We start from the raw sequence: 19478 nt of genomic DNA on the forward strand, positions 1-19478 counted from the left end.
TTGCTCTCTCTCTCTCTCTCTGTGTGTGTGTGTGTGCGTGTGTTTTTTTTTTTGCCTTAATCCCTACTTCAAAGATGCTTTCAGAAACATTTCAGGCGGCTATCTGCATCAGCAAATGTACTCAGAATCACTCAAATGAGCCTGCCATTTGAACCGGGTATGAGACAATCAGCTGTTGTCTGGGGTAAGTTGCAGCTCATAAATGAGAGCCCTTGCAACGTTATTAATTAAACAAAAATGTTAACAAATTTTGTTTTCTGCTAAAACTGTGCATATGCATAATGTGGCACTCCTTACGTCCTACAAACGCAGTTTCGGAAGTCAGCCTTACATGCCAGTCACAATAGTTATTCAACTTCAATTACAGACCTTGGTGAAAAAATTAGAAAACAAAAATAAATATATAAATTAAATTGTTTTGCAATAACTAATCTTTAATATGCTTTACAAACTTTAATTTCTCAAAAAGTTGGAAGCCGTTTAGAATGTGCCCGTAAGAAACCATGAAATAACAACTCATGCTGCAGACTGGCGTGGCCATTCTGAATTGGAATCCTGAAATAGGCATCTCTATAGAGAGTATCTTCAAACTAGGTACATATATAGTCTCAGGGTGTCCACGCAAATCTGTGATAAAATTTCCCTGACTATTTTTATTTATAATTTGCTATTTTCAGGGGGGGAAATGAATAAAGGCCCAGTTCGGGTACGTGCTGTAAATTTTTAGAGAAAATGTCCGATAAATTCAAACCAAGACATGATCTATCTGTGGGCTCAACCATTTTGACACATTACTAGTCTCCTAGTTATTAGCAATTGTATTTTATCACACAAGAAAGTTAGACCGACTATCACTGTGATGAACAAATAGAAGTTTTCATGCCTAAAAAAAAACTATCCTATCCATTGTGGGCTCAACCATTTTGACACATTACTAGTCTCCTAGTTATTAGCAATTGTATTTTATCACACAAGAAAGTTAGACCGACTATCACTGTGATGAACAAATAGAAGTTTTCATGCCAAAAAAAAAACTATCCACCATTTTAATAGCTGGCGTAGTCCTTTCTTTACTTTATTCATTTTATAGTGTGTGTGATTATTCCCTGAAATCTGGATGGGGGTGCTTTTATAGTTTGGTTGATGACATAATTGAGCACACATTTTTGCATTAAAATCATTACTACATAATTTCCACCTCTATTTACAGGATTTCAGGTAAATTCACTGACTTTCCTGACACACTGGGTTATGTTTAGTTTGTGAAATCTGTGCCCAATTTGATCTAAAAATTTAAAACGGAAGTAGTTTTCAAAATGCAATTGCCAAAAAATAGATGCTAATTTTTTTTCTATAATATACGCTACACACTAATTCATGACCCCTTTGATATAAAAAAAAATTAAAAAAAAATAGTTAGGTAAGTATTTAACTGTACAATTATTGATCCTTAACATCACAGAATGTGGGGTCAAAAGTTATAAGTAACTTTTGCTTCATCCTAAACAATATCTGCAGTAATACCTACATTTGGGCCTATATAACACAAACTATCTGCAACCTGATGTAAATACACATTTCTTACATAAATTTTTCCATACTATTCTGTCAGTTTTTTTTTTTTTTTTTTAATTTTTTTGCAAAATCAGACGTCTGAAATCCTTAGATAATACACAATTTTAACATTTACACACACATTGGGTTTACATAGTTCTTTTGCTATAATTGATGTAACCTATGCCAATGCAAGACATGATAATTTTCACTCCACCAAGCTTTAGTTCTTCCTCTTCTTCGTCTGAGGTTTTAAATGGCTCTAGCTTGAATGTGAGACCAAAGAAGTCCCGGATATGCCTCAAGCACTGAATGGTGTATGGCGATAGTGGACCCACTACAATTTTTGACACATCTTTAGGGGATAATGTCATCAACATAGCAGCAATGCTCTGGAATGTTGAATCCACACAGCCACCTCTGTATATCTCTTCCATCAGATTAAAGGCAGCTAGTTTTCCAATGTCTTCAGGAACTGACACCTCGGCAGATCCCGACGGATTAGACACGGCTTCTGCAGTGTAAAACACGCCATTGGTCGTCTCTGCCACCAAACACACGCCAAATCCAGGCGACTTGCCGGATTTGGGTCCGCGATTGTGATCCGTGTGTATGTACACGTCCGGTAAGCATTGCAAGAGCACCTCCTTTGCTGAAGAGACAATGCGATTGGCAATTGCTGGCGACACGCGCACTGCGTACACAGTTCCACGAATTCGCTTCACTTTGCCGGAATCCACAAACTGCACGGGCCTCAAAGTCCTCCTCGCAGGGCATTTGAAAACCACTTCACCCCCACCTTCTGGTGCCATTCCTCTTTTCTTAACCTTCAACTCCAAGCCATCATCAACTACGATAAACCTTTTAAGGACAGCAATCGCACCACCAATAAATGAATCCACAGATGGATCAACTTGACTGTTAGTCACACCTTTTAATGTGATATTCAAAGGATTTTTGAAGAAAGGGCCAAGTACTAACAACACTTCTAAATAGTAACATATACTTTTGAGTTTGCAGCAGGTATGCTCCAAGATTCCCCCCTGCAACAAACCCGGCTGGTAATACAGCGTTGTGCCAGTCTGGTTAACCTGAATGCGAGTACCGTTCGTTATTTTGTCCAACAACCTAATCAGATTCACTTCATATTCCTTTAGTCCAGGATCATCGTCGAGAGATCGTATGTTACTAATCCGCACTGGTTTCCCACTAACTGTAGATAATACTAAGCGCTGGCGTAGAAAATTACTGCCTTCGTATTCAACCACATGTTTTTCTGTTGACGCCATATTGACGTTCATAGATAACATTAAAAAACAAATGCATTCATTCATGTACACCAATGAATATCATCGTAGAGTACAGACAATCGTTAATAACATGTACTATGGTCCCAATACTGACTGTTGAATTATCAAATAAATGTTCTGTTTAAGATTTTAACATTAATTTCTGCAAAAATAGTAGGCATTAAGACTATTAAGAGGGAAAACACGACAGAACCATTTCAAAAACTAATTTTCGTTAAACATCTGCCATGTCTATGAACTCGTCAAACCCACATTGTAAAGACTGTAAAAAAATTTGTGAGTTTTTTGCCTACACAATAGCGACACGCTATTTTTTCGCTATATTTATCAAGCAGTGGCCACCCACATCTGTATAGTTTACAAAATACCCGGGTAAAACTGTTTTTGTATTCAGCTCGTGGTCTGTGTTGTTTGATTTATAAGCCCAAAACATTGGCTGATGTGTATTGTAAACATTGTAGAAAGATTTGTAAACTACATTTAATGAAGTGACTTTTTTTTACATAAAGATAATCTAATTCATACTAATAACCGTCAACAAAGATGGTCAAGCATTATTTTTGCAATGTTTTGGATGCGACAATATGATGGCGAGGTAAATAGAGACTACACACATTATAAAATGCAGTATCCTGATAATAACTCACTCCATGATGGTTTTGGGTGGAATACCTACATTCAGTATAAACTATAGTAATTTATATCAATAAAAATATTGCAGCGTAAATAAAATGGTTTTACTGAAACGAAACCGCTTATAAAACCATTTTATTTTTTAAAGCTTGAAGTGTTACTCTAAGTGGCCATCTTTATTTCAAACCTCTTTGGGCCAATCTCATCAATTATATGATTTTGAAAATTTGTCTTCGTGAAAGTTGTTTATACCAGGGGTCACCAAATATTTTAGTCTAATGGGCATTAGACTCCTTATTTAAGAACAAGGGCAAATAATTAGCTAGCTCATTACACCAACATAATGGAAAACTATGGGTCGGATACTATGCATGTCTGACCTGGGAAAGCCCAAGATTCACACCAGTTCATTTCACGGCCCGAACAGTTTATAAGTTGACATTGTACTTCCTGTGATAGTAAAACCCAGTCCCCACTAGCAGAATGCATCCTCCAACCAGCACACATGGGTCCAAAACAATAAGTGTTCACACACATGTAACTGTCAGTACCAGCTTTTTGATTGCTCTTAATACTCTATTTAATCTCCCAATTGAATTATATTGCCAAGTGTGTTTTCTAATGGTGAGTTTGTCTACAGTAATAAAAGAAGTATTTATGAGAAGAACAGTCTCCATTTCGACTTATATTTTTTAAATTATTTACATAAAAAGTTAACGATCCAACTTTAAAGCTATCAGCCATTTATTTATCAGCTCAAAGAACTTAAGATACTTGCTTTATGTTTAGTTTGTAAATTTAACATTTAAATATTTACTGTGTATTTTGTGGGTTTGGGGCAAGTCAGCACTGTCTACCCCCTCCTCACACAGCCTTTATCAGGCCACTGTCCGGGGGGGACGTTTGGTCCCTTTTTGACAGATTCATTAATTCTGGTAAATATATTTAAACCTTAAAACATTTTGCTTTTCTCTCTCCACATGTCCCCAATCACTTTCAGTGCTGGGCATAACCTGGCCGTTATTAATTTCGCCCGCAGCATGGTTTATTGCTTACAACACTGGCCAACTCCTTACAGAACTTCACCTAAGCCGCGCAGATGCCTGCCAGCCATCAAACATAATCCTTTCCAGCAAAGTCTATGTAGAATCACGGCTAGTGCTGTTGAGTCCAATCTACATTTGTTTTTAACTAAGTCATTTACGGAACTGACCGGCTCCCTCCTACTTCTAGGCTTCCCCTCTCGCAACTCCACCCTCCCACACATTACTTGAACTAATATTAGTGGGCTTGTTAACATAAAAAAAATTTACTTGGCACATTATCTTTAATTAGAAGATAATTTTTACTATTTTGTTAAGACTAAAATTAACTTGCTCAGACACTATTAATAGTTATATTACTGTTAACAAAAATTATTTTGCAGGAGAAACTATTTTTAGCAGTTGGTTATTATTAATAAGGCAGTCCATAAAATGATGTGCTACACACAAAAATAAAATTGAAAATGTATGGACAAAAACAGTTGAAACCAAGATGGCACCTTTCAATGAAATACGACAGGAATATGTCTTCCAAAATACATTACAAAATAAGTGTCAAAAACATAAAACAATTATTTCACATCTAAAAGTTGGTTAAAACATGTGTGGACTATGGTGTACACAGTAGAACCCTGTTAAAGGTGGGTTTACGATAGAAAATTAAGAATTAAGAATTAAGACTTAGGGCCGGTTTTATGACCTCCGGCTAAAGTTCCGGCTAAAATTTAACCGCAGGCTAGCTCTTATTTCGGTTTTATGACCTCCTGTTAACGTCTACCTTCCAGCTAAAGTTCCGGCTAACCTAGCGGGTGGATGAACCGGCCGCTAGCTGCTTAACCGGAGGCTAAGCGACAGAAAATAAAATGGCGATGTATCAGGCGAGGTTAGTTGTTGATAGTGATGACTATTTGAGGAATTCTATTGAATATTTACAGGATGCGATGGAATAATTTATTACTAAATGTAAAATGCTTCGCCGTATTCGTCAAAGTTTTATTAAAAATTACATGGCATGAAAGTGTAGTCACGCTTTTCTATTTTCGTCGAGTCGTGTATTATTATTTGACTTTAATTGATCACGAAGTACATAAACGTATGCTATGTATATAAACTTAAATGTTCCTGCTTAAGAATATGTGTAAATAAGTGAATTTTATAATTGCAAAACGAGGGTTATTATTACCTATAAAATGCGTGTTTTCGTGGAAGTTGTATCTGTGAATTTTTATTCGTAATACAGTGGACATATGCCGGGAATGAAATGCACTTCATACACCTTGGTCAAGTTCCATATGTATATGACCAACACCAACAAAATACATACTGTAGGATTCCATGATGGTTTTACACTAAAAACCTCTAATTAAAAACATCAACCCAAGATAATAGACACACTTTTTTTAATTAAAAAAATCAGAAATGAATAAAAATAACTTAAATATGTAAAAAAAAAAGTTCAAAAAATTGTTTAACCGGAAAATAATTTTGTTTTAAATAAACGAACTTGAAAAATATACTAAATATTAACCTCACAAAAACAATAAGTATTTATTATTTCATAGGGATAAAAAAGAGGATTTTCCGAAATTAAAAAATAATTCCAGCGTTAACTAATTGTTTTATTTACAATAAGTACAATCCATAATTTTTTAGCTAGGCCGTAAGATCTTATGTATATACTTTAACCAACAAAAAAGTGCGCCGAATGACTGAAGTAGCTGACGCAAAAAATGCTTGAATTGAATAATTTTATCTTCATTCTCAATCAAGAAAAAAAATGTTTTACAATAAGCATTTAAAAGTGAAGTTCTACTCAGCAATAAACAAGAAAAATTTAAGTTTTAAAAATAAGTACTTAAAAAAAACACTTATTGAACATGGACCATTGCAGCGAGATTTTTATTAAAAATTTTAATTCCTAGGGATCAAACTAAGGATTGTCCGAACATAACACATTATTCCAATGAAAGCTAAAGGTATCCTTTACAATTTGTACCATCCACAATTTTAAGCTGGGCCGTGAGATCTTCTGTATATACTTTTACCAACAAAAAAGTGCGCCGAATGACTGAAGTAGACTGCGCGAAATGTGCTCGAATTAAAGATTTTTTTCCTTCATTCTCAATCTAAAAAAAAAAATATTTCAATTAAGCATACGAAAGTGAAGGTTCTACTCAGCAATAAACCAGAAAATATTTAAGTTTGAAAAATAAGTACTTAAAAAAACTATAGCTAAACATCGACCATTGCATTCCAAATTTTTATGATAAATTTTAATTCATAGGGATCAAACTAAGGATTGTCCGAACATAACACATTATTCCAATGTTAGCTAAATGTAACCTTTACAATTTGTACCATCCACAGTTTTAAGCTGGGCCGTGAGATATTCTGTATATACTTTTACCAACAAAAAAGTGTGCCGAATGACTGAAGTAGCCTGCGCGAATTGTGTTTGAATAAAATAATTTTTTTCTTCATTCTCAACCGAGAAAGAAATGTTTTACAATACGTATAAAAATTTAAAAGTTCTACTCAACAATAAACAAGATAATATTTTAGTTTTAAAAATAAGTACTTAAAAAAAACACTTATTGAACATGGACCATTGCAGCGAGTTTTTTTATTAAAATTTTAATTCATAGGGATCAAACTAAGGATTGTCCGAACATAACACATTATTCCAATGAAAGCTAAAGGTATCCTTTACAATTTGTAGCATCCACAATTTTAAGCTGGGCCGTGAGATCTTCTGTATATACTTTTACCAACAAAAAAGTGCGCCGAATGACTGAAGTAGACTGCGCGAAATGTGCTCGAATTAAAGATTTTTTTCCTTCATTCTCAATCTAAAAAAAAAAAATATTTCAATTAAGCATACGAAAGTGAAGGTTCTACTCAGCAATAAACCAGAAAATATTTAAGTTTGAAAAATAAGTACTTAAAAAAACTCTAGCTAAACAACGACCATTGCATTCCAAATTTTTATGATAAATTTTAATTCATAGGGATCAAACTAAGGATTGTCCGAACAGAACACATTATTCCAATGTTAGCTAAATGTATCCTTTACAATTTGTACCATCCACAATTTTAAGCTGGGCCGTGAGATATTCTGTATATACTTTTACCAACAAAAAAGTGTGCCGAATGACTGAAGTAGCCTGCGCGAATTGTGTTTGAATAAAATAATTTTTTTCTTCATTCTCAACCGAGAAAGAAATGTTTTACAATACGTATAAAAATTTAAAAGTTCTACTCAACAATTAACAATATAATATTTTAGTTTTAAAAATAAGTACTTAAAAAAACACTTATTGAACATGGACCATTGCAGCGAGTTTTTTATTAAAATTTTAATTCATAGGGATCAAACTAAGGATTGTCCGAACATAACACATGATTCCAATGTTAGCTAAAGGTATCCTTTACAATTTTTACCATCCACAATTTTAAGCTGGGCCGTGAGATATTCTGTATATACTTTTACCAACAAAAAAGTGTGCCGAATGACAAGTAGCCTGCGCGAAATGTGTTCCAAAAAAATATTTTTTTTTCTTCATTCTCAACCGAGAAAGAAATGTTTTACAATACGTTTACCAATTTGAAAGTTCTACTCAACAATAAACAAGATAATATTTCAGTTTTAAAAATAAGTACTTAAAAAAAAACACTTTTTGAACATGGACCACTGCAGCGAGATTTTTATTATAAATTTTAATTCATAGGGATCAAACTAAGGATTGTCCGAACATAACACATGATTCAAATGTTAGCTAAAGGTATCCTTTACAATTTGTACCATCCACAATTTTAAGCTGGGCCGTGAGATCTTCTGTATATACTTTTACCAACAAAAAAGTGCGCCGAATGACAGAAGTAGCCTGCGCGAAATGTGCTCGAATTAAATATTTTTTTCCTTCATTCTCAATATAAAAAAAAATATTTCAAATAAGCATACGAAAGTATAGGTTCTACTCAGCAATAAACCAGAAAATATTTATGTTTGAAAAATAAGTTCTTAAAAAAACACTAGCTGAACATGGACCACGACAGCCAAATATTTATGATAAATTTTAATTCATAGGGATGAAACTAAGGATTGTCCGAACATAACACATAATTCCAATGTTAGCTAAAGGTATTCTTTACAATTTTTACCATCCACAATTTTAAGCTGGGCCGTGAGATCTTCTGTATATACTTTTACCAACAAAAAAGTGTGCCGAAAAACTGAAGTAACCTGCGCGAAATGGGTTTGAATAAAATAATTTTTTTCTTCATTCTCAATAGAGAAAGAAATGTTTTACAATAAGTATACGAAATTGAAAGTTCTACTCAGCAATAAACCGGAAAATATTATTTTTTGAAAAATAAGTTCTTAAAAAAACACTAGCTGAACATGGACCACGACAGCCAAATATTTATGATAAATTTTAATTCATAGGGATGAAACTAAGGATTGTCCGAACATAACACATGATTCCAATGTTAGCTAAAGCTATTATTTACAATTTGTACCAAACACAATTTTAAGCTGGGCCGTGAGATCTTCTGTATATACTTTTACCAACAAAAAAGTGCGCCGAATGACTGAAGTAGACTGCGCGAAATGTGCTCGGATTAAATATTTTTTCCATTCATTCTCAATCTAAAAAAATATATTTTTAATAAGCATACGAAAGTGAAGGTTCTACTCAGCAACAAACCAGAAAATATTTAAGTTTGTAAATTAAGTACTTAAAAAAACTCTAGCTAAACCTCGACCATTGCATTCCAAATTTTTATGATAAATTTTAATTCATAGGGATCAAACTAAGGATTGTCCGAACATAACACAATATTCCAATGTTAGCTAAATGTATCCTTTACAATTTGTACCATCCACAATTTTAAGCTGGGCCGTGAGATATTCTGTATATAATTTTACCAACAAAAAAGTGTGCCGAATGACTGAAGTAGCCTGCGCGAATAGTGTTTGAATAAAATAATTTTTTTACTTCATTCTCAACCGAGAAAGCAATGTTTTACAATACGTATACAAATTTGAAAGTTCTACTCAACAATACACAAGATAATATTTTAGTTTTAAAAATAAGTACTTAAAAAAAACACTTATTGAACATGGACCATTGCAGCGAGATTTTTATTAATAATTTTAATTCATAGGGATCAAACTAAGGATTTTCCGAACATAACACATTATTCCAATGAAATCTAAAGGTATCCTTTACAATTTGTACCATCCACAATTTTAAGCTGGGCCGTGAGATCTTCTGTATATACTTTTACCAACAAAAAAGTGTGCCGAATGACTGAAGTAGCCTGCGCGAATTGTGTTTGAATAAAATAATTATTTTCTTCATTCTCAACCGAGAAAGAAATGTTTTACAATACGTATACAAATTTGAAAGTTCTACTCAACAATAAACAAGATAAAATTTTAGTTTTAAAAATAAGTACTTAAAAAAACACTTATTGAACATGGACCATTGCAGCGAGATTTTTATTATAAATTTTAATTCATAGGGATCAAACTAAGGATTGTCCGAACATAACACATGATTCCAATGTTAGTTAATGGTATCCTTTACAATTTGTTCCATCCACAATTTTAAGCTGGGCCGTGAGATCTTCTGTATATACTTTTACCAACAAAAAAGTGCGCCGAATGACTGAAGTAGCCTGCACAAAATATGCTTGAATTTAATTTTTTTTTTCTTTATTGTCAATCAAGTAAACAGTTTATTTTCATTAAGCATACAAAAGTGAATGTTCTACTCAGCAAAAAACTAGAGATTATTTAAGTTTGAAAAATAAGTACTTTATAAAAAAACTAAGTAAACATCAACCACAGCAGTCAGATTTTTATTATATATTTTATTTCATAGGGATCAAACTAAGGATTGTCCACACATTACTTATTATTACAGCGTTAGCGCAAGGCTTTCTTTCCATTTTGTACCATCCACAATTTTAAGCTGGGTCGTGAGATCTTCTGTATATACTTTTACCAACAAAAAAGTGCGCCAAATGACTGAAGTAGCTGATGCGAAAAGTGCTTCAATTGAATAATTTTTTCTTCATTCTCAATCGAGAAAAAAATTGTTTTTCAATAAGCATACAAAAGTGAAGGTTATACTCAGCATTTAACCAGAAAATATTTGGTTTTCAAATATAAGTACAAAAAATAAACACTATCTTAACAAGGACCTCTGCAGCGAAATTTTTATTTTAAATTTTAATTTGTATGGATCAAACGAAGTATTTTCCACACATAACTCTTTATTCTATCGCTATCCCAAGGCTATCTTTACAATTTGTACCATCCTTAATTTTTAGCTAGGCCGTGAGATCTTCTATATATACTTTTACCAACAATAATGTACGCCGAATGACTGACACGGTCTCAATTTATATTGATATTTCATGTGTCGCAGTCATACGCTCCTAGACGACGATATCTGACTGTAGATTTAAGGCAATATAATATACGTTTAATCACTAGCAGCTTCTTTTTTCAACAAGCATAAAGTTCTTAATGATTAATTTATCATATATATTATTGAGTGAAAACTATTTTATGCATGGCCTAAAATGTAATTTTTGAAATGATTGTAGAAACTTAGAATTTTCTTATACATTCATGTGTTTGCAATTGAGTGTACCACTTTACCATCTTTACACATATATGTGCTAACATAAAAAATTAAGTTTTGAAAATATAGAAATTTATTTCCTTTGTAGCTGGCTAGTAGTGTAGAGGCTTAAAATTAATCCCTTCCTTATCATTCAAGTACTCCATATGGGCAAATTTTGTACGCGAGGACACAATTACACCACTGCCCACTTGAATTTGGATACGGTCTTAAATGGAATGGATGACAATGTACAAATCTAACTAAAGAAGCAAATTTACATGTATCAAAAAATAAATCATAGTTATGCATACACCTACTGAAATGTAACAAAGGGTATGAAATCACTCGTTGCCTAAATAAGCTAATAAGAGTTAGTTATCACACGCACATTCATACACAGATTCACGTTGTAAGCAGCCCACAAAATAATAATACATTTTTTGCATACTTCGTTTCATGTTCGGACGGCACTTGTGATATGATTTCCGGGAACAAATACATACAATATATATTTAAGGCGAATAGCTAAGTTTTCCGAATGCATTGAAGTCTGGACCAGAGCCTGATTCTCGTCGCTGCAATATGTTTGGAAGAATACACGGGGATTGCTAGCATAGAGTTACTCGTGGCTCGTGTGAAATTACTATGATAACTGTGTAGGTAATTTATATTGTCGACACACAATAAGGTGATCCGGGCTGCATTTCCATAAAGGGAGAAATGTAATTATGCTAATTTGCAATATCTGCTCCTTCCAGGTGAAGACTGTTTTTATCAGAACTTAATGTTTTTCTCAACGCTGTAGAGAAATTAATTTTAACTCATTCAAGCGATAGCCTTTGTTTATCATATAAGCGGAACCAATTCATATAGCCTAGGGTTTCTCTGTTTACAGCATAAGTTTTTTTTTCATTTGTTCGTTTAGAAATGGAAGCAAGACTTTAACATTACTAATTGAGTAATCAATATGAATTGATTAAATATTAAAATATACATGTACATCAGCTTGATTGTAGTATTGGAATTAATATAAATCATTAATTAATAAAGAAAATAACAGTTTGACAAGATTCGAACCCTAATGGATACGAGCTATTATTGGTAGCCATCTATGTGGTTAAGTGTTGTTTAATGTGTAAGAAAAGACGCATCGCCGAAAATTCGCCACCAACAAAGTCGACAAACAAAATAAAATACATCGCCATCAAAGACTTTACTTTGGTAAGGACCTCTCTGATAGAATTTCCACCAAATACTAACTAATGATGGCCCGTTATCGGTTATCGTAATGATCGGCAATTTTTCAGATATGGCCTATTGGTAAAAATAAACCTTTTCGTTTAAACATTTCTTTACAAACTGGCCTGCTTTTGACATGGCGTCACGTCAGGCTGCTACAAGGACAAAAGCAGCAGAAAAGCTGTTCTTTTGTAAATGGGAGAAAGATTTGGGAAGTAAGTTTATGGTGCTCAAAATTGTTAACTGGCCGTTCTTAATTTACAGTGATTTTATGGCAAGAGCCTCTTTGCTCCTAGAGCAATAAATCTAACCCGCCCGTCAGTTGCCTTGACAGCTGCCCGGAAGTAGCGGGTTTGCTTGTCCTTTCCCCGCCCCCTGCTGACAAACCTTCCAACAACACTGTTGCGACCTTCCCCGCATGTTTTATTACCCGAATGGTAGAGTGACAAAAACACAAGCGACCGAAATCGTTCCTTGCCCACCAGCCGCCTAGTCGCGCGCGTGCACGCGGAGCGCAAAAACACAGTCCTTGCAGTTGTATGCTGGCAGTTCATACTATTAAGTTTAATTAAGTATAATCGTAGTTTTAAGTGACTCATACAATGCCCAACACCGACGCAGCCATCTAAAAATACTGTCGTGCTTTGGCCCAGCGGGGCTCTAATTATAGTCTGATTTTTTTCCCTTTTTGGGGTCCCGAGACCCTAACTGGCGAAGCGCCCAAGAATAATCTCCTACACATTTACAATTCTTACTGATATTTCTAGTTTAAGTATGTGTGCTGGCTGGCAGCATGGCGGGAAACGGCGCAAACCGCCCCCTAAAAATCAGTGCCATCCAAAATAAATGCGGACCAAAGAGTCCAAGCTCCTCACCTTTGCTTAGAAGAGCTTTTCTACTCTGTCCAACTCTTCTTCCTGAACCATCCTTCTGTTCCCGTAACCAACCTGCGCCTCAAAGCAATAGTAGTGTGTGTGTATATATATATATATACACACACACAAACACGCGCACACACACACAAACAAATCGTTTTGTAGTATTTTAGTGGAAAAAAATGTAAACACAAATGTAATACCTGACACCACCACGCGTACAGATATTGCAACTTGACCTATCAATTACGTGTATACTATAAACATAAATGTGTTGAGTACAGTGGCGTAGCCAGGATTTGTGTTTGGGGGGGGGGGGTTGAGAAGCATGGTCCCCCCCCCCCCCTATTAAAACGAGGGAGTCCGGGGGTCCACCCACCCCCGGAAAAAATGTGGATTTTAAGGTGTAAAATAGTGCTATTTTAGCAGTTTTCGTTACTTAACATAAAATATTGAAATAGTAAAAATATTATTAATTTTTTTATAAAAAATTTTTTTAGTGATGAAGTAAGAAATTAATTAAAGATATTTTTTATCAATCCCAGTGTCTTGTTTACGTCTACTTAAAATCATAAATCATGCTCGAAGCTCAACAGTACAAAAAAAAAGTGAATAAAAAAATTGGTTGTCTGTAATGTCGGTTTACGGACGATAAATTAACGTGACAACGTCATAACAAAACATTGATGAAATGATTGCATACTTTTATGAATAAAATTGAATCATTTTTATTGAATTATCACTATTTTGTATGGATACAAAGAAGGAGTGAAATTAAATCTACAATTTAATTGATAAATGTACTTTTATTTGCACTCATTAATTCAAATATGTTTATTACTTTAACGAAGAGATTATTTTAACTATTTTTATACATATTTGCTATTTAACTTCTTCCAATCTGTGTTATTCTGTTAACTCTGTCTGGGGTCATTGGGGACCCCAAGCATCTTTCATGTGGCGGAAGGATGTCTAAAATTTAATCTACAAGTCTGAAGTTTAATGACTTTTCTTGCAGCATTAATTAGTTTGCTCATTGAAATTTACGACAAGTTCTACGCACTTGTTTACATACAATTCATAAAAACAGTTAAGATGGGGTCATTTATGACCCCAGATAGATTAAATGTAACTTTTGCTAAGATTTCAAAAACCTATGTATATCCCAGAGATTTTAATGTACATGAGTCGGGTGGGAGTACAAAGACTGGTAGACACTGGGAGTTAACTGGTTGTATTGCCAACTAATTGTTTAGTTTGTAATTGTCAATTGGTTTTCCCGTCTAACACTTTTCATTCCACCAGTCAGGTGGACAACACTGATTTCAGAAAGCGTAATTTGGCAACATTGATTTTAGTACACGTTAGTTGGCTACTCTGAGTTGGTGATGCTACCCTTTGTTGTTATTGTGAGCTAACCTCAAAGTTGTAGATTGAGATTGTTAGCTAAATAACAATTTTGTGTGGGTGTTTTGGGATTCATTCTAGTTCAGTTATGGAAGGTGTAAATTTTGCACGTGGCTACAGTGTAGAACAAGCTATGGAAGACTTGTTTCATAGCAGCAGTGATTCAGATGGTAGTGATGCTGATGATGATGGGACAGAGACACAAATAGAAGAAAATGATGACATTTGTCTGAATGAAATTGAAGTAGAAGAAAATTATACTTCGGATGAAGAAAGAGAAAACCAAGATACAATAATTGTAAGTAGAAGTAGAAATATTGACTGGAGTACTAAAGAACCAACAGTTCGTAGGTTACCATCTCGCAACATACAACGATTTGTATCAAGTATTCCTACTACAGTTGTTGTTAACTCGGCTACTGATTGCTTCAAACAGTTTTTTACAGATGAAATGATAGATATTATAATTCGGTACACCAATCAACGGGGAAATGAACTGAAAATGTCGGGAAAACTATTAGACTGGCGTAATATAGACAGGCGCGAGCTAATTTCATTTTTAGGTTTGCTGATTATGTATGGTGTACAAAAGGGTCGTGGGAAACCTATTGAAGAATTTTGGGATTGTGAATACGGCATTCCTCTTTTCCGTGCTACTATGTCACGGGTACGATTTCAGGCAATCTTGCGTTCCCTTCGTTTCGATGATTGCAACACAAGACTTGAAAGAAAAGAAAGGACTGGAAATAAGGCTGAACCTATACAAGAACTATTTGATTTGTTTGTTGTGCAGTGCAAAACATCTTTTATACCTTCTAGTAACATTACTGTAGATGAACATCTTTGTGTATACAGAGGTCGATGTAGTTTCAAGGTCTACATTCCTTCCAAGCCAGGAAAGTATGGCATTAAGATTTGGTGTGCTGTAGACTGTGAAAATGGTTATTTGGTGAATCTTCAGATTTACACTGGAAAATCATGTGATGGAAGGGAAGTGAATCAAGGCAAGAGAGTGGTCACAGATTTAGTGAAACATCTAGCTCAGAGTGGCAGAAACATTACCACTGACAATTTTTTCACGAGCTTTGACTTAGGTCAAGAATTGTTGAAAATGAACTTAACTCTTGTAGGCACTCTACGCTCTTCACGAAAAGAAATCCCAAATGAGATGCTACCTTCAAAAACTAGAGAAGAAAACACCACCAAATTTGCATGCAGTGGCAAAACACTGTTAGTTTCTTATGTTCCAAAAAAAAATAAGGCTGTGATTCTCTTGTCTACACAACATCAGTTATTCTCAGTACCAGTAGAAAACAACTTGAAAAGAAAACCGGAAGTTGTATTGTTTTATCACTCCACAAAATCAGGCGTTGACACACTCGACCAAGTGAGCCGTCATTATTCTGTAAAAAAGGGAACGAAACGTTGGCCGTTAGCTATATTTTATGATCTCGTTGATCTTGCTGCACTCAACGCCTACAGACTTTTCTGCGTAGGCTTAGAGAAAACAGAGAGACGTCTGTTTCTAATGAAGTTGGCTAAAGAAATGGCAAAGCCTCAAGTGGAGCACCGTGTCGGTTTACCACAAGCAAGAAACACGGCTATTGTTAGTAGCATCAAAATGTGTGGATTTGGTGATATTCTAGAAAAAAAACATCCAGAACCAACCCCAAACAATCAAATGAGAAAGCGAGGAAGATGCTTCATTTGCCCCCGGTCAAAGGACACCAAATACAGTTCAATCTGCAAACGATGTAATATATTTGTGTGCAAGGAACATTCTGAAACATTAACTACATGCAAAAACTGTGAAGACGAGTCTAGAATAAATTCTGATGGAGGTGATTGAATGATGTTTGCAGTTAAGTGAAAGAAACTTTTCAAAATGCTGCAAATGTCGTGTAATACTGTATAGTGAACACTAAGAAACATTAAACCATGCAATACCTATGGAAATAACTGGATCAAATTCTGATAAATATTTCCGATACATATTGGCAGTTCAGTAAAATTTTCTTAATGGATTATAGGATGGGGTCAAATATGACCCCAGACAGAGTATTAAGGAAAATTGAGCAGACAGAGTTGTAGGGTTAATGATAGGACGATGATAGGAAAAGTAAGAAACGAATGAGAGTGTTTCAAGTTAAATGTGCCTCGAAAAAGTCAAATCGATGGTTGTTCCAATCGAGTGGAAGAGAGATAGATGCGGCGCAAGCGTACAATGAGCGTAACGGGACACAGTGTAACGGGACACTTTCGTGCGTGCAGCCGGCGTTCATCGATTTATTAGACGTCACGTCAAAAGGATTGGGTTTCGGCAGAACTGATCTATTCCTGGAAACAATTAGCTTTAGCTTGAAGAGTTACATGACACCATGTCGTCGTCTCAATTCTATACACACACAGCGATCCTTACACTTTTAGAAGCCCAGTCAACACCTGCTTATAATTACCACGCTGGTTAAATACAATAGGTGTAAGATATTTGAAAGCTTGGGACCAGTCAGGGCATCACAACCTTATAGCTTCTGCTCGCGACAGGGGTAGGGGAAGGGGAGGAGAATCGGTAGGGCTCGCTTACTCTTCCCCTCCAGTGCAGTGGCCGGTGATAGCAGTAAGACACCCAGGCTTTTAGCTAACCTGCTTTCAGTTAAGAAAAAAATAATTGGGGCTAAGGGGGGGGGGGTTATAACCCCTTAACCCCACCCCCCTGGCTACGCCCCTAGTTGAGAACAAACTTAAATCTGTCTTAAATAATAGCAAGATAGAAAAACTCAAATAAATTTTATGGCATTTATTTTTTTTGTTAATGACCAAAAAAATTTAAATTTGTGTTAAAGTCATAATATTAACAGGAATAAAGTTTTTTGTATCTTAATGCGATTTGATGAACAATATTTTTAGTATATCTCTGAGGAACGAACAAACCTGATGGTTGCCAACCCTTGAACACGCAACATTTCCAAATTCGCCACTATTTCTCGCTCGTCCATCTGCTCGATGTGGTTGTATTGACAGCGTGTGTTTATTTGTTCCTCCTCATCGCCCTGAAGTAGATTTGCGAAACCTTTGGATGGCCATCAGGCATTGAGAACAAATAACCAATTTTTTGATACACTTAGTCCTTAATCTTAAATGTCGATTCAAAATTACGACCATCCTCATTCTGAACGATTTATGTTGCTCTAAATGATGTCATTTGGAAGCAAGAATTGAATTAACGAATTTTACGCGAAAACAATTTTCATTGAGATGTGGCTCCAGCCAATAAAGTTATCGATGGTTCTGGTGGCGAATGGTGATGCGCAGCAACGACTGGCCGATTCACCTTTGTATTTAAATGCATTACAGTGTTGGCATTATTTTTCTATATTGTCGATGACAATTAGGGCATGTGACGAATAGCCTATTTCCGGCACATATTCGAACGCAAGGCGGTGAAGTGGCTCAGATCAGTTGCTTAATAAACACACAACATATAAATATAAGGTTCTTATATTTGAATTTTTTTGGATGTTATAATTTGTTGAGCTAACTCAAATGTTTATTTTCAATGCGCTGTTTAACACTCCGTAAATTTTATAGAATCATCGACACAATTAAGCACTGAAAATAAAAGGTTGCATGTTTGATTGATTGTCATTAAATGCACAATTGTATAAAATTTAAATTCTTGGAATATCATGTAAGATATTCACTTAAAAACATACATTGTGCAAATGTTTAAGGTTCCGCTTTAAAGTACACTTCATGTATGATTTAAAATGTAATTTTAATGTGTTTTGTCCATGAATAATACACTCAATATGCACACAATTGTGATACATGGAACATGGAAACAAAGATAACAGAAATTGAAATGTCTAAACAACGCCAAGCTACGACGCAAGTGACAGAAATAAAACTATGTATAATACTTTACAGAAGTTTTTACGATCAATTATTCTTTATATTATCATATTTTGTAGTTAAGAAATATTTGGTGGTGGTGGAGATGTGAAATTTTGGTTCTCATATGCAAAAAATAAAAAAAATAAGTATAAAAAATCCGAAAATAAAGAGTTTTCTTTCTGGAACTCGATCACAGCGTTACCTACCGGGTCCAATTGTGAATCCAAAACATCCAGAGACCCACTTAAACACACGCAAAAAATTTCATCGAAATCTGTCCAGCCATTTAGGAGGAGTTTATTCACATACACACAGCCGGAAATATATAAATGTATATATAAAAAGAATAGTAAACTAAACTATGTAAACTGAATTTAATTAAATAAGCACAATAATAAAAAAACACTATAAAAAAAAGTAACGTTTACTTTTTTTGAAAAATACTGGGTCAGAGTTGTTTGTTTCAACACATTTTCTGACTGATGCATCATGCAAATTGTCCAGTTCACATAAGCATTCTCTCACACTATCTGGAACACAAATACAAGCAGATTATTGGTCAAAAAATACACTTCTAACAGCTTGTGGCGTGCGGCAAAGGTTTCGCAGGTTTGCGCAGTTCTAATTGCACTAGAACCCCGATTAGCGAACCCCGCATTTTACGTAACATCGATTTTACGAATTTAATCTCAGGAACAGTCGAAAAATTGGAAATTTTCACACCAAAATATAAGTAATTAGAAACAATTTGAAGGAAAAAAAATCACAAAGAAGAGCTTATTTAACGCACAGCAAATATGTTCTGTGGGCTTTAATACTCGTTATTATATTCCTATAAGACAAAAATAATCGGACATTCCATTTCCGCAGTTCATATGGATG

The 19478-nt window shown here is 34.7% G+C and overlaps 1 protein-coding gene across 1 annotated transcript; it reads right to left on the reverse strand.

Annotated features, from left to right (window-relative positions):
* Positions 1 to 413: 413 nt before the first annotated feature.
* On the reverse strand, positions 414 to 2859 carry LOC134539725 (RNA 3'-terminal phosphate cyclase-like protein). Its single transcript, XM_063381974.1, has one exon. The coding sequence runs from the start codon at positions 2853 to 2855 to the stop codon at positions 1704 to 1706; it is 1152 nt and encodes a 383-aa protein (XP_063238044.1). The 5' UTR covers positions 2856 to 2859; the 3' UTR covers positions 414 to 1703.
* Between the last annotated feature and the right edge of the window lie 16619 nt (positions 2860 to 19478).

This window comes from Bacillus rossius, chromosome 15, assembly GCF_032445375.1.
Source record: "Bacillus rossius redtenbacheri isolate Brsri chromosome 15, Brsri_v3, whole genome shotgun sequence".
Lineage (NCBI taxonomy): Eukaryota > Metazoa > Arthropoda > Insecta > Phasmatodea > Bacillidae > Bacillus > Bacillus rossius.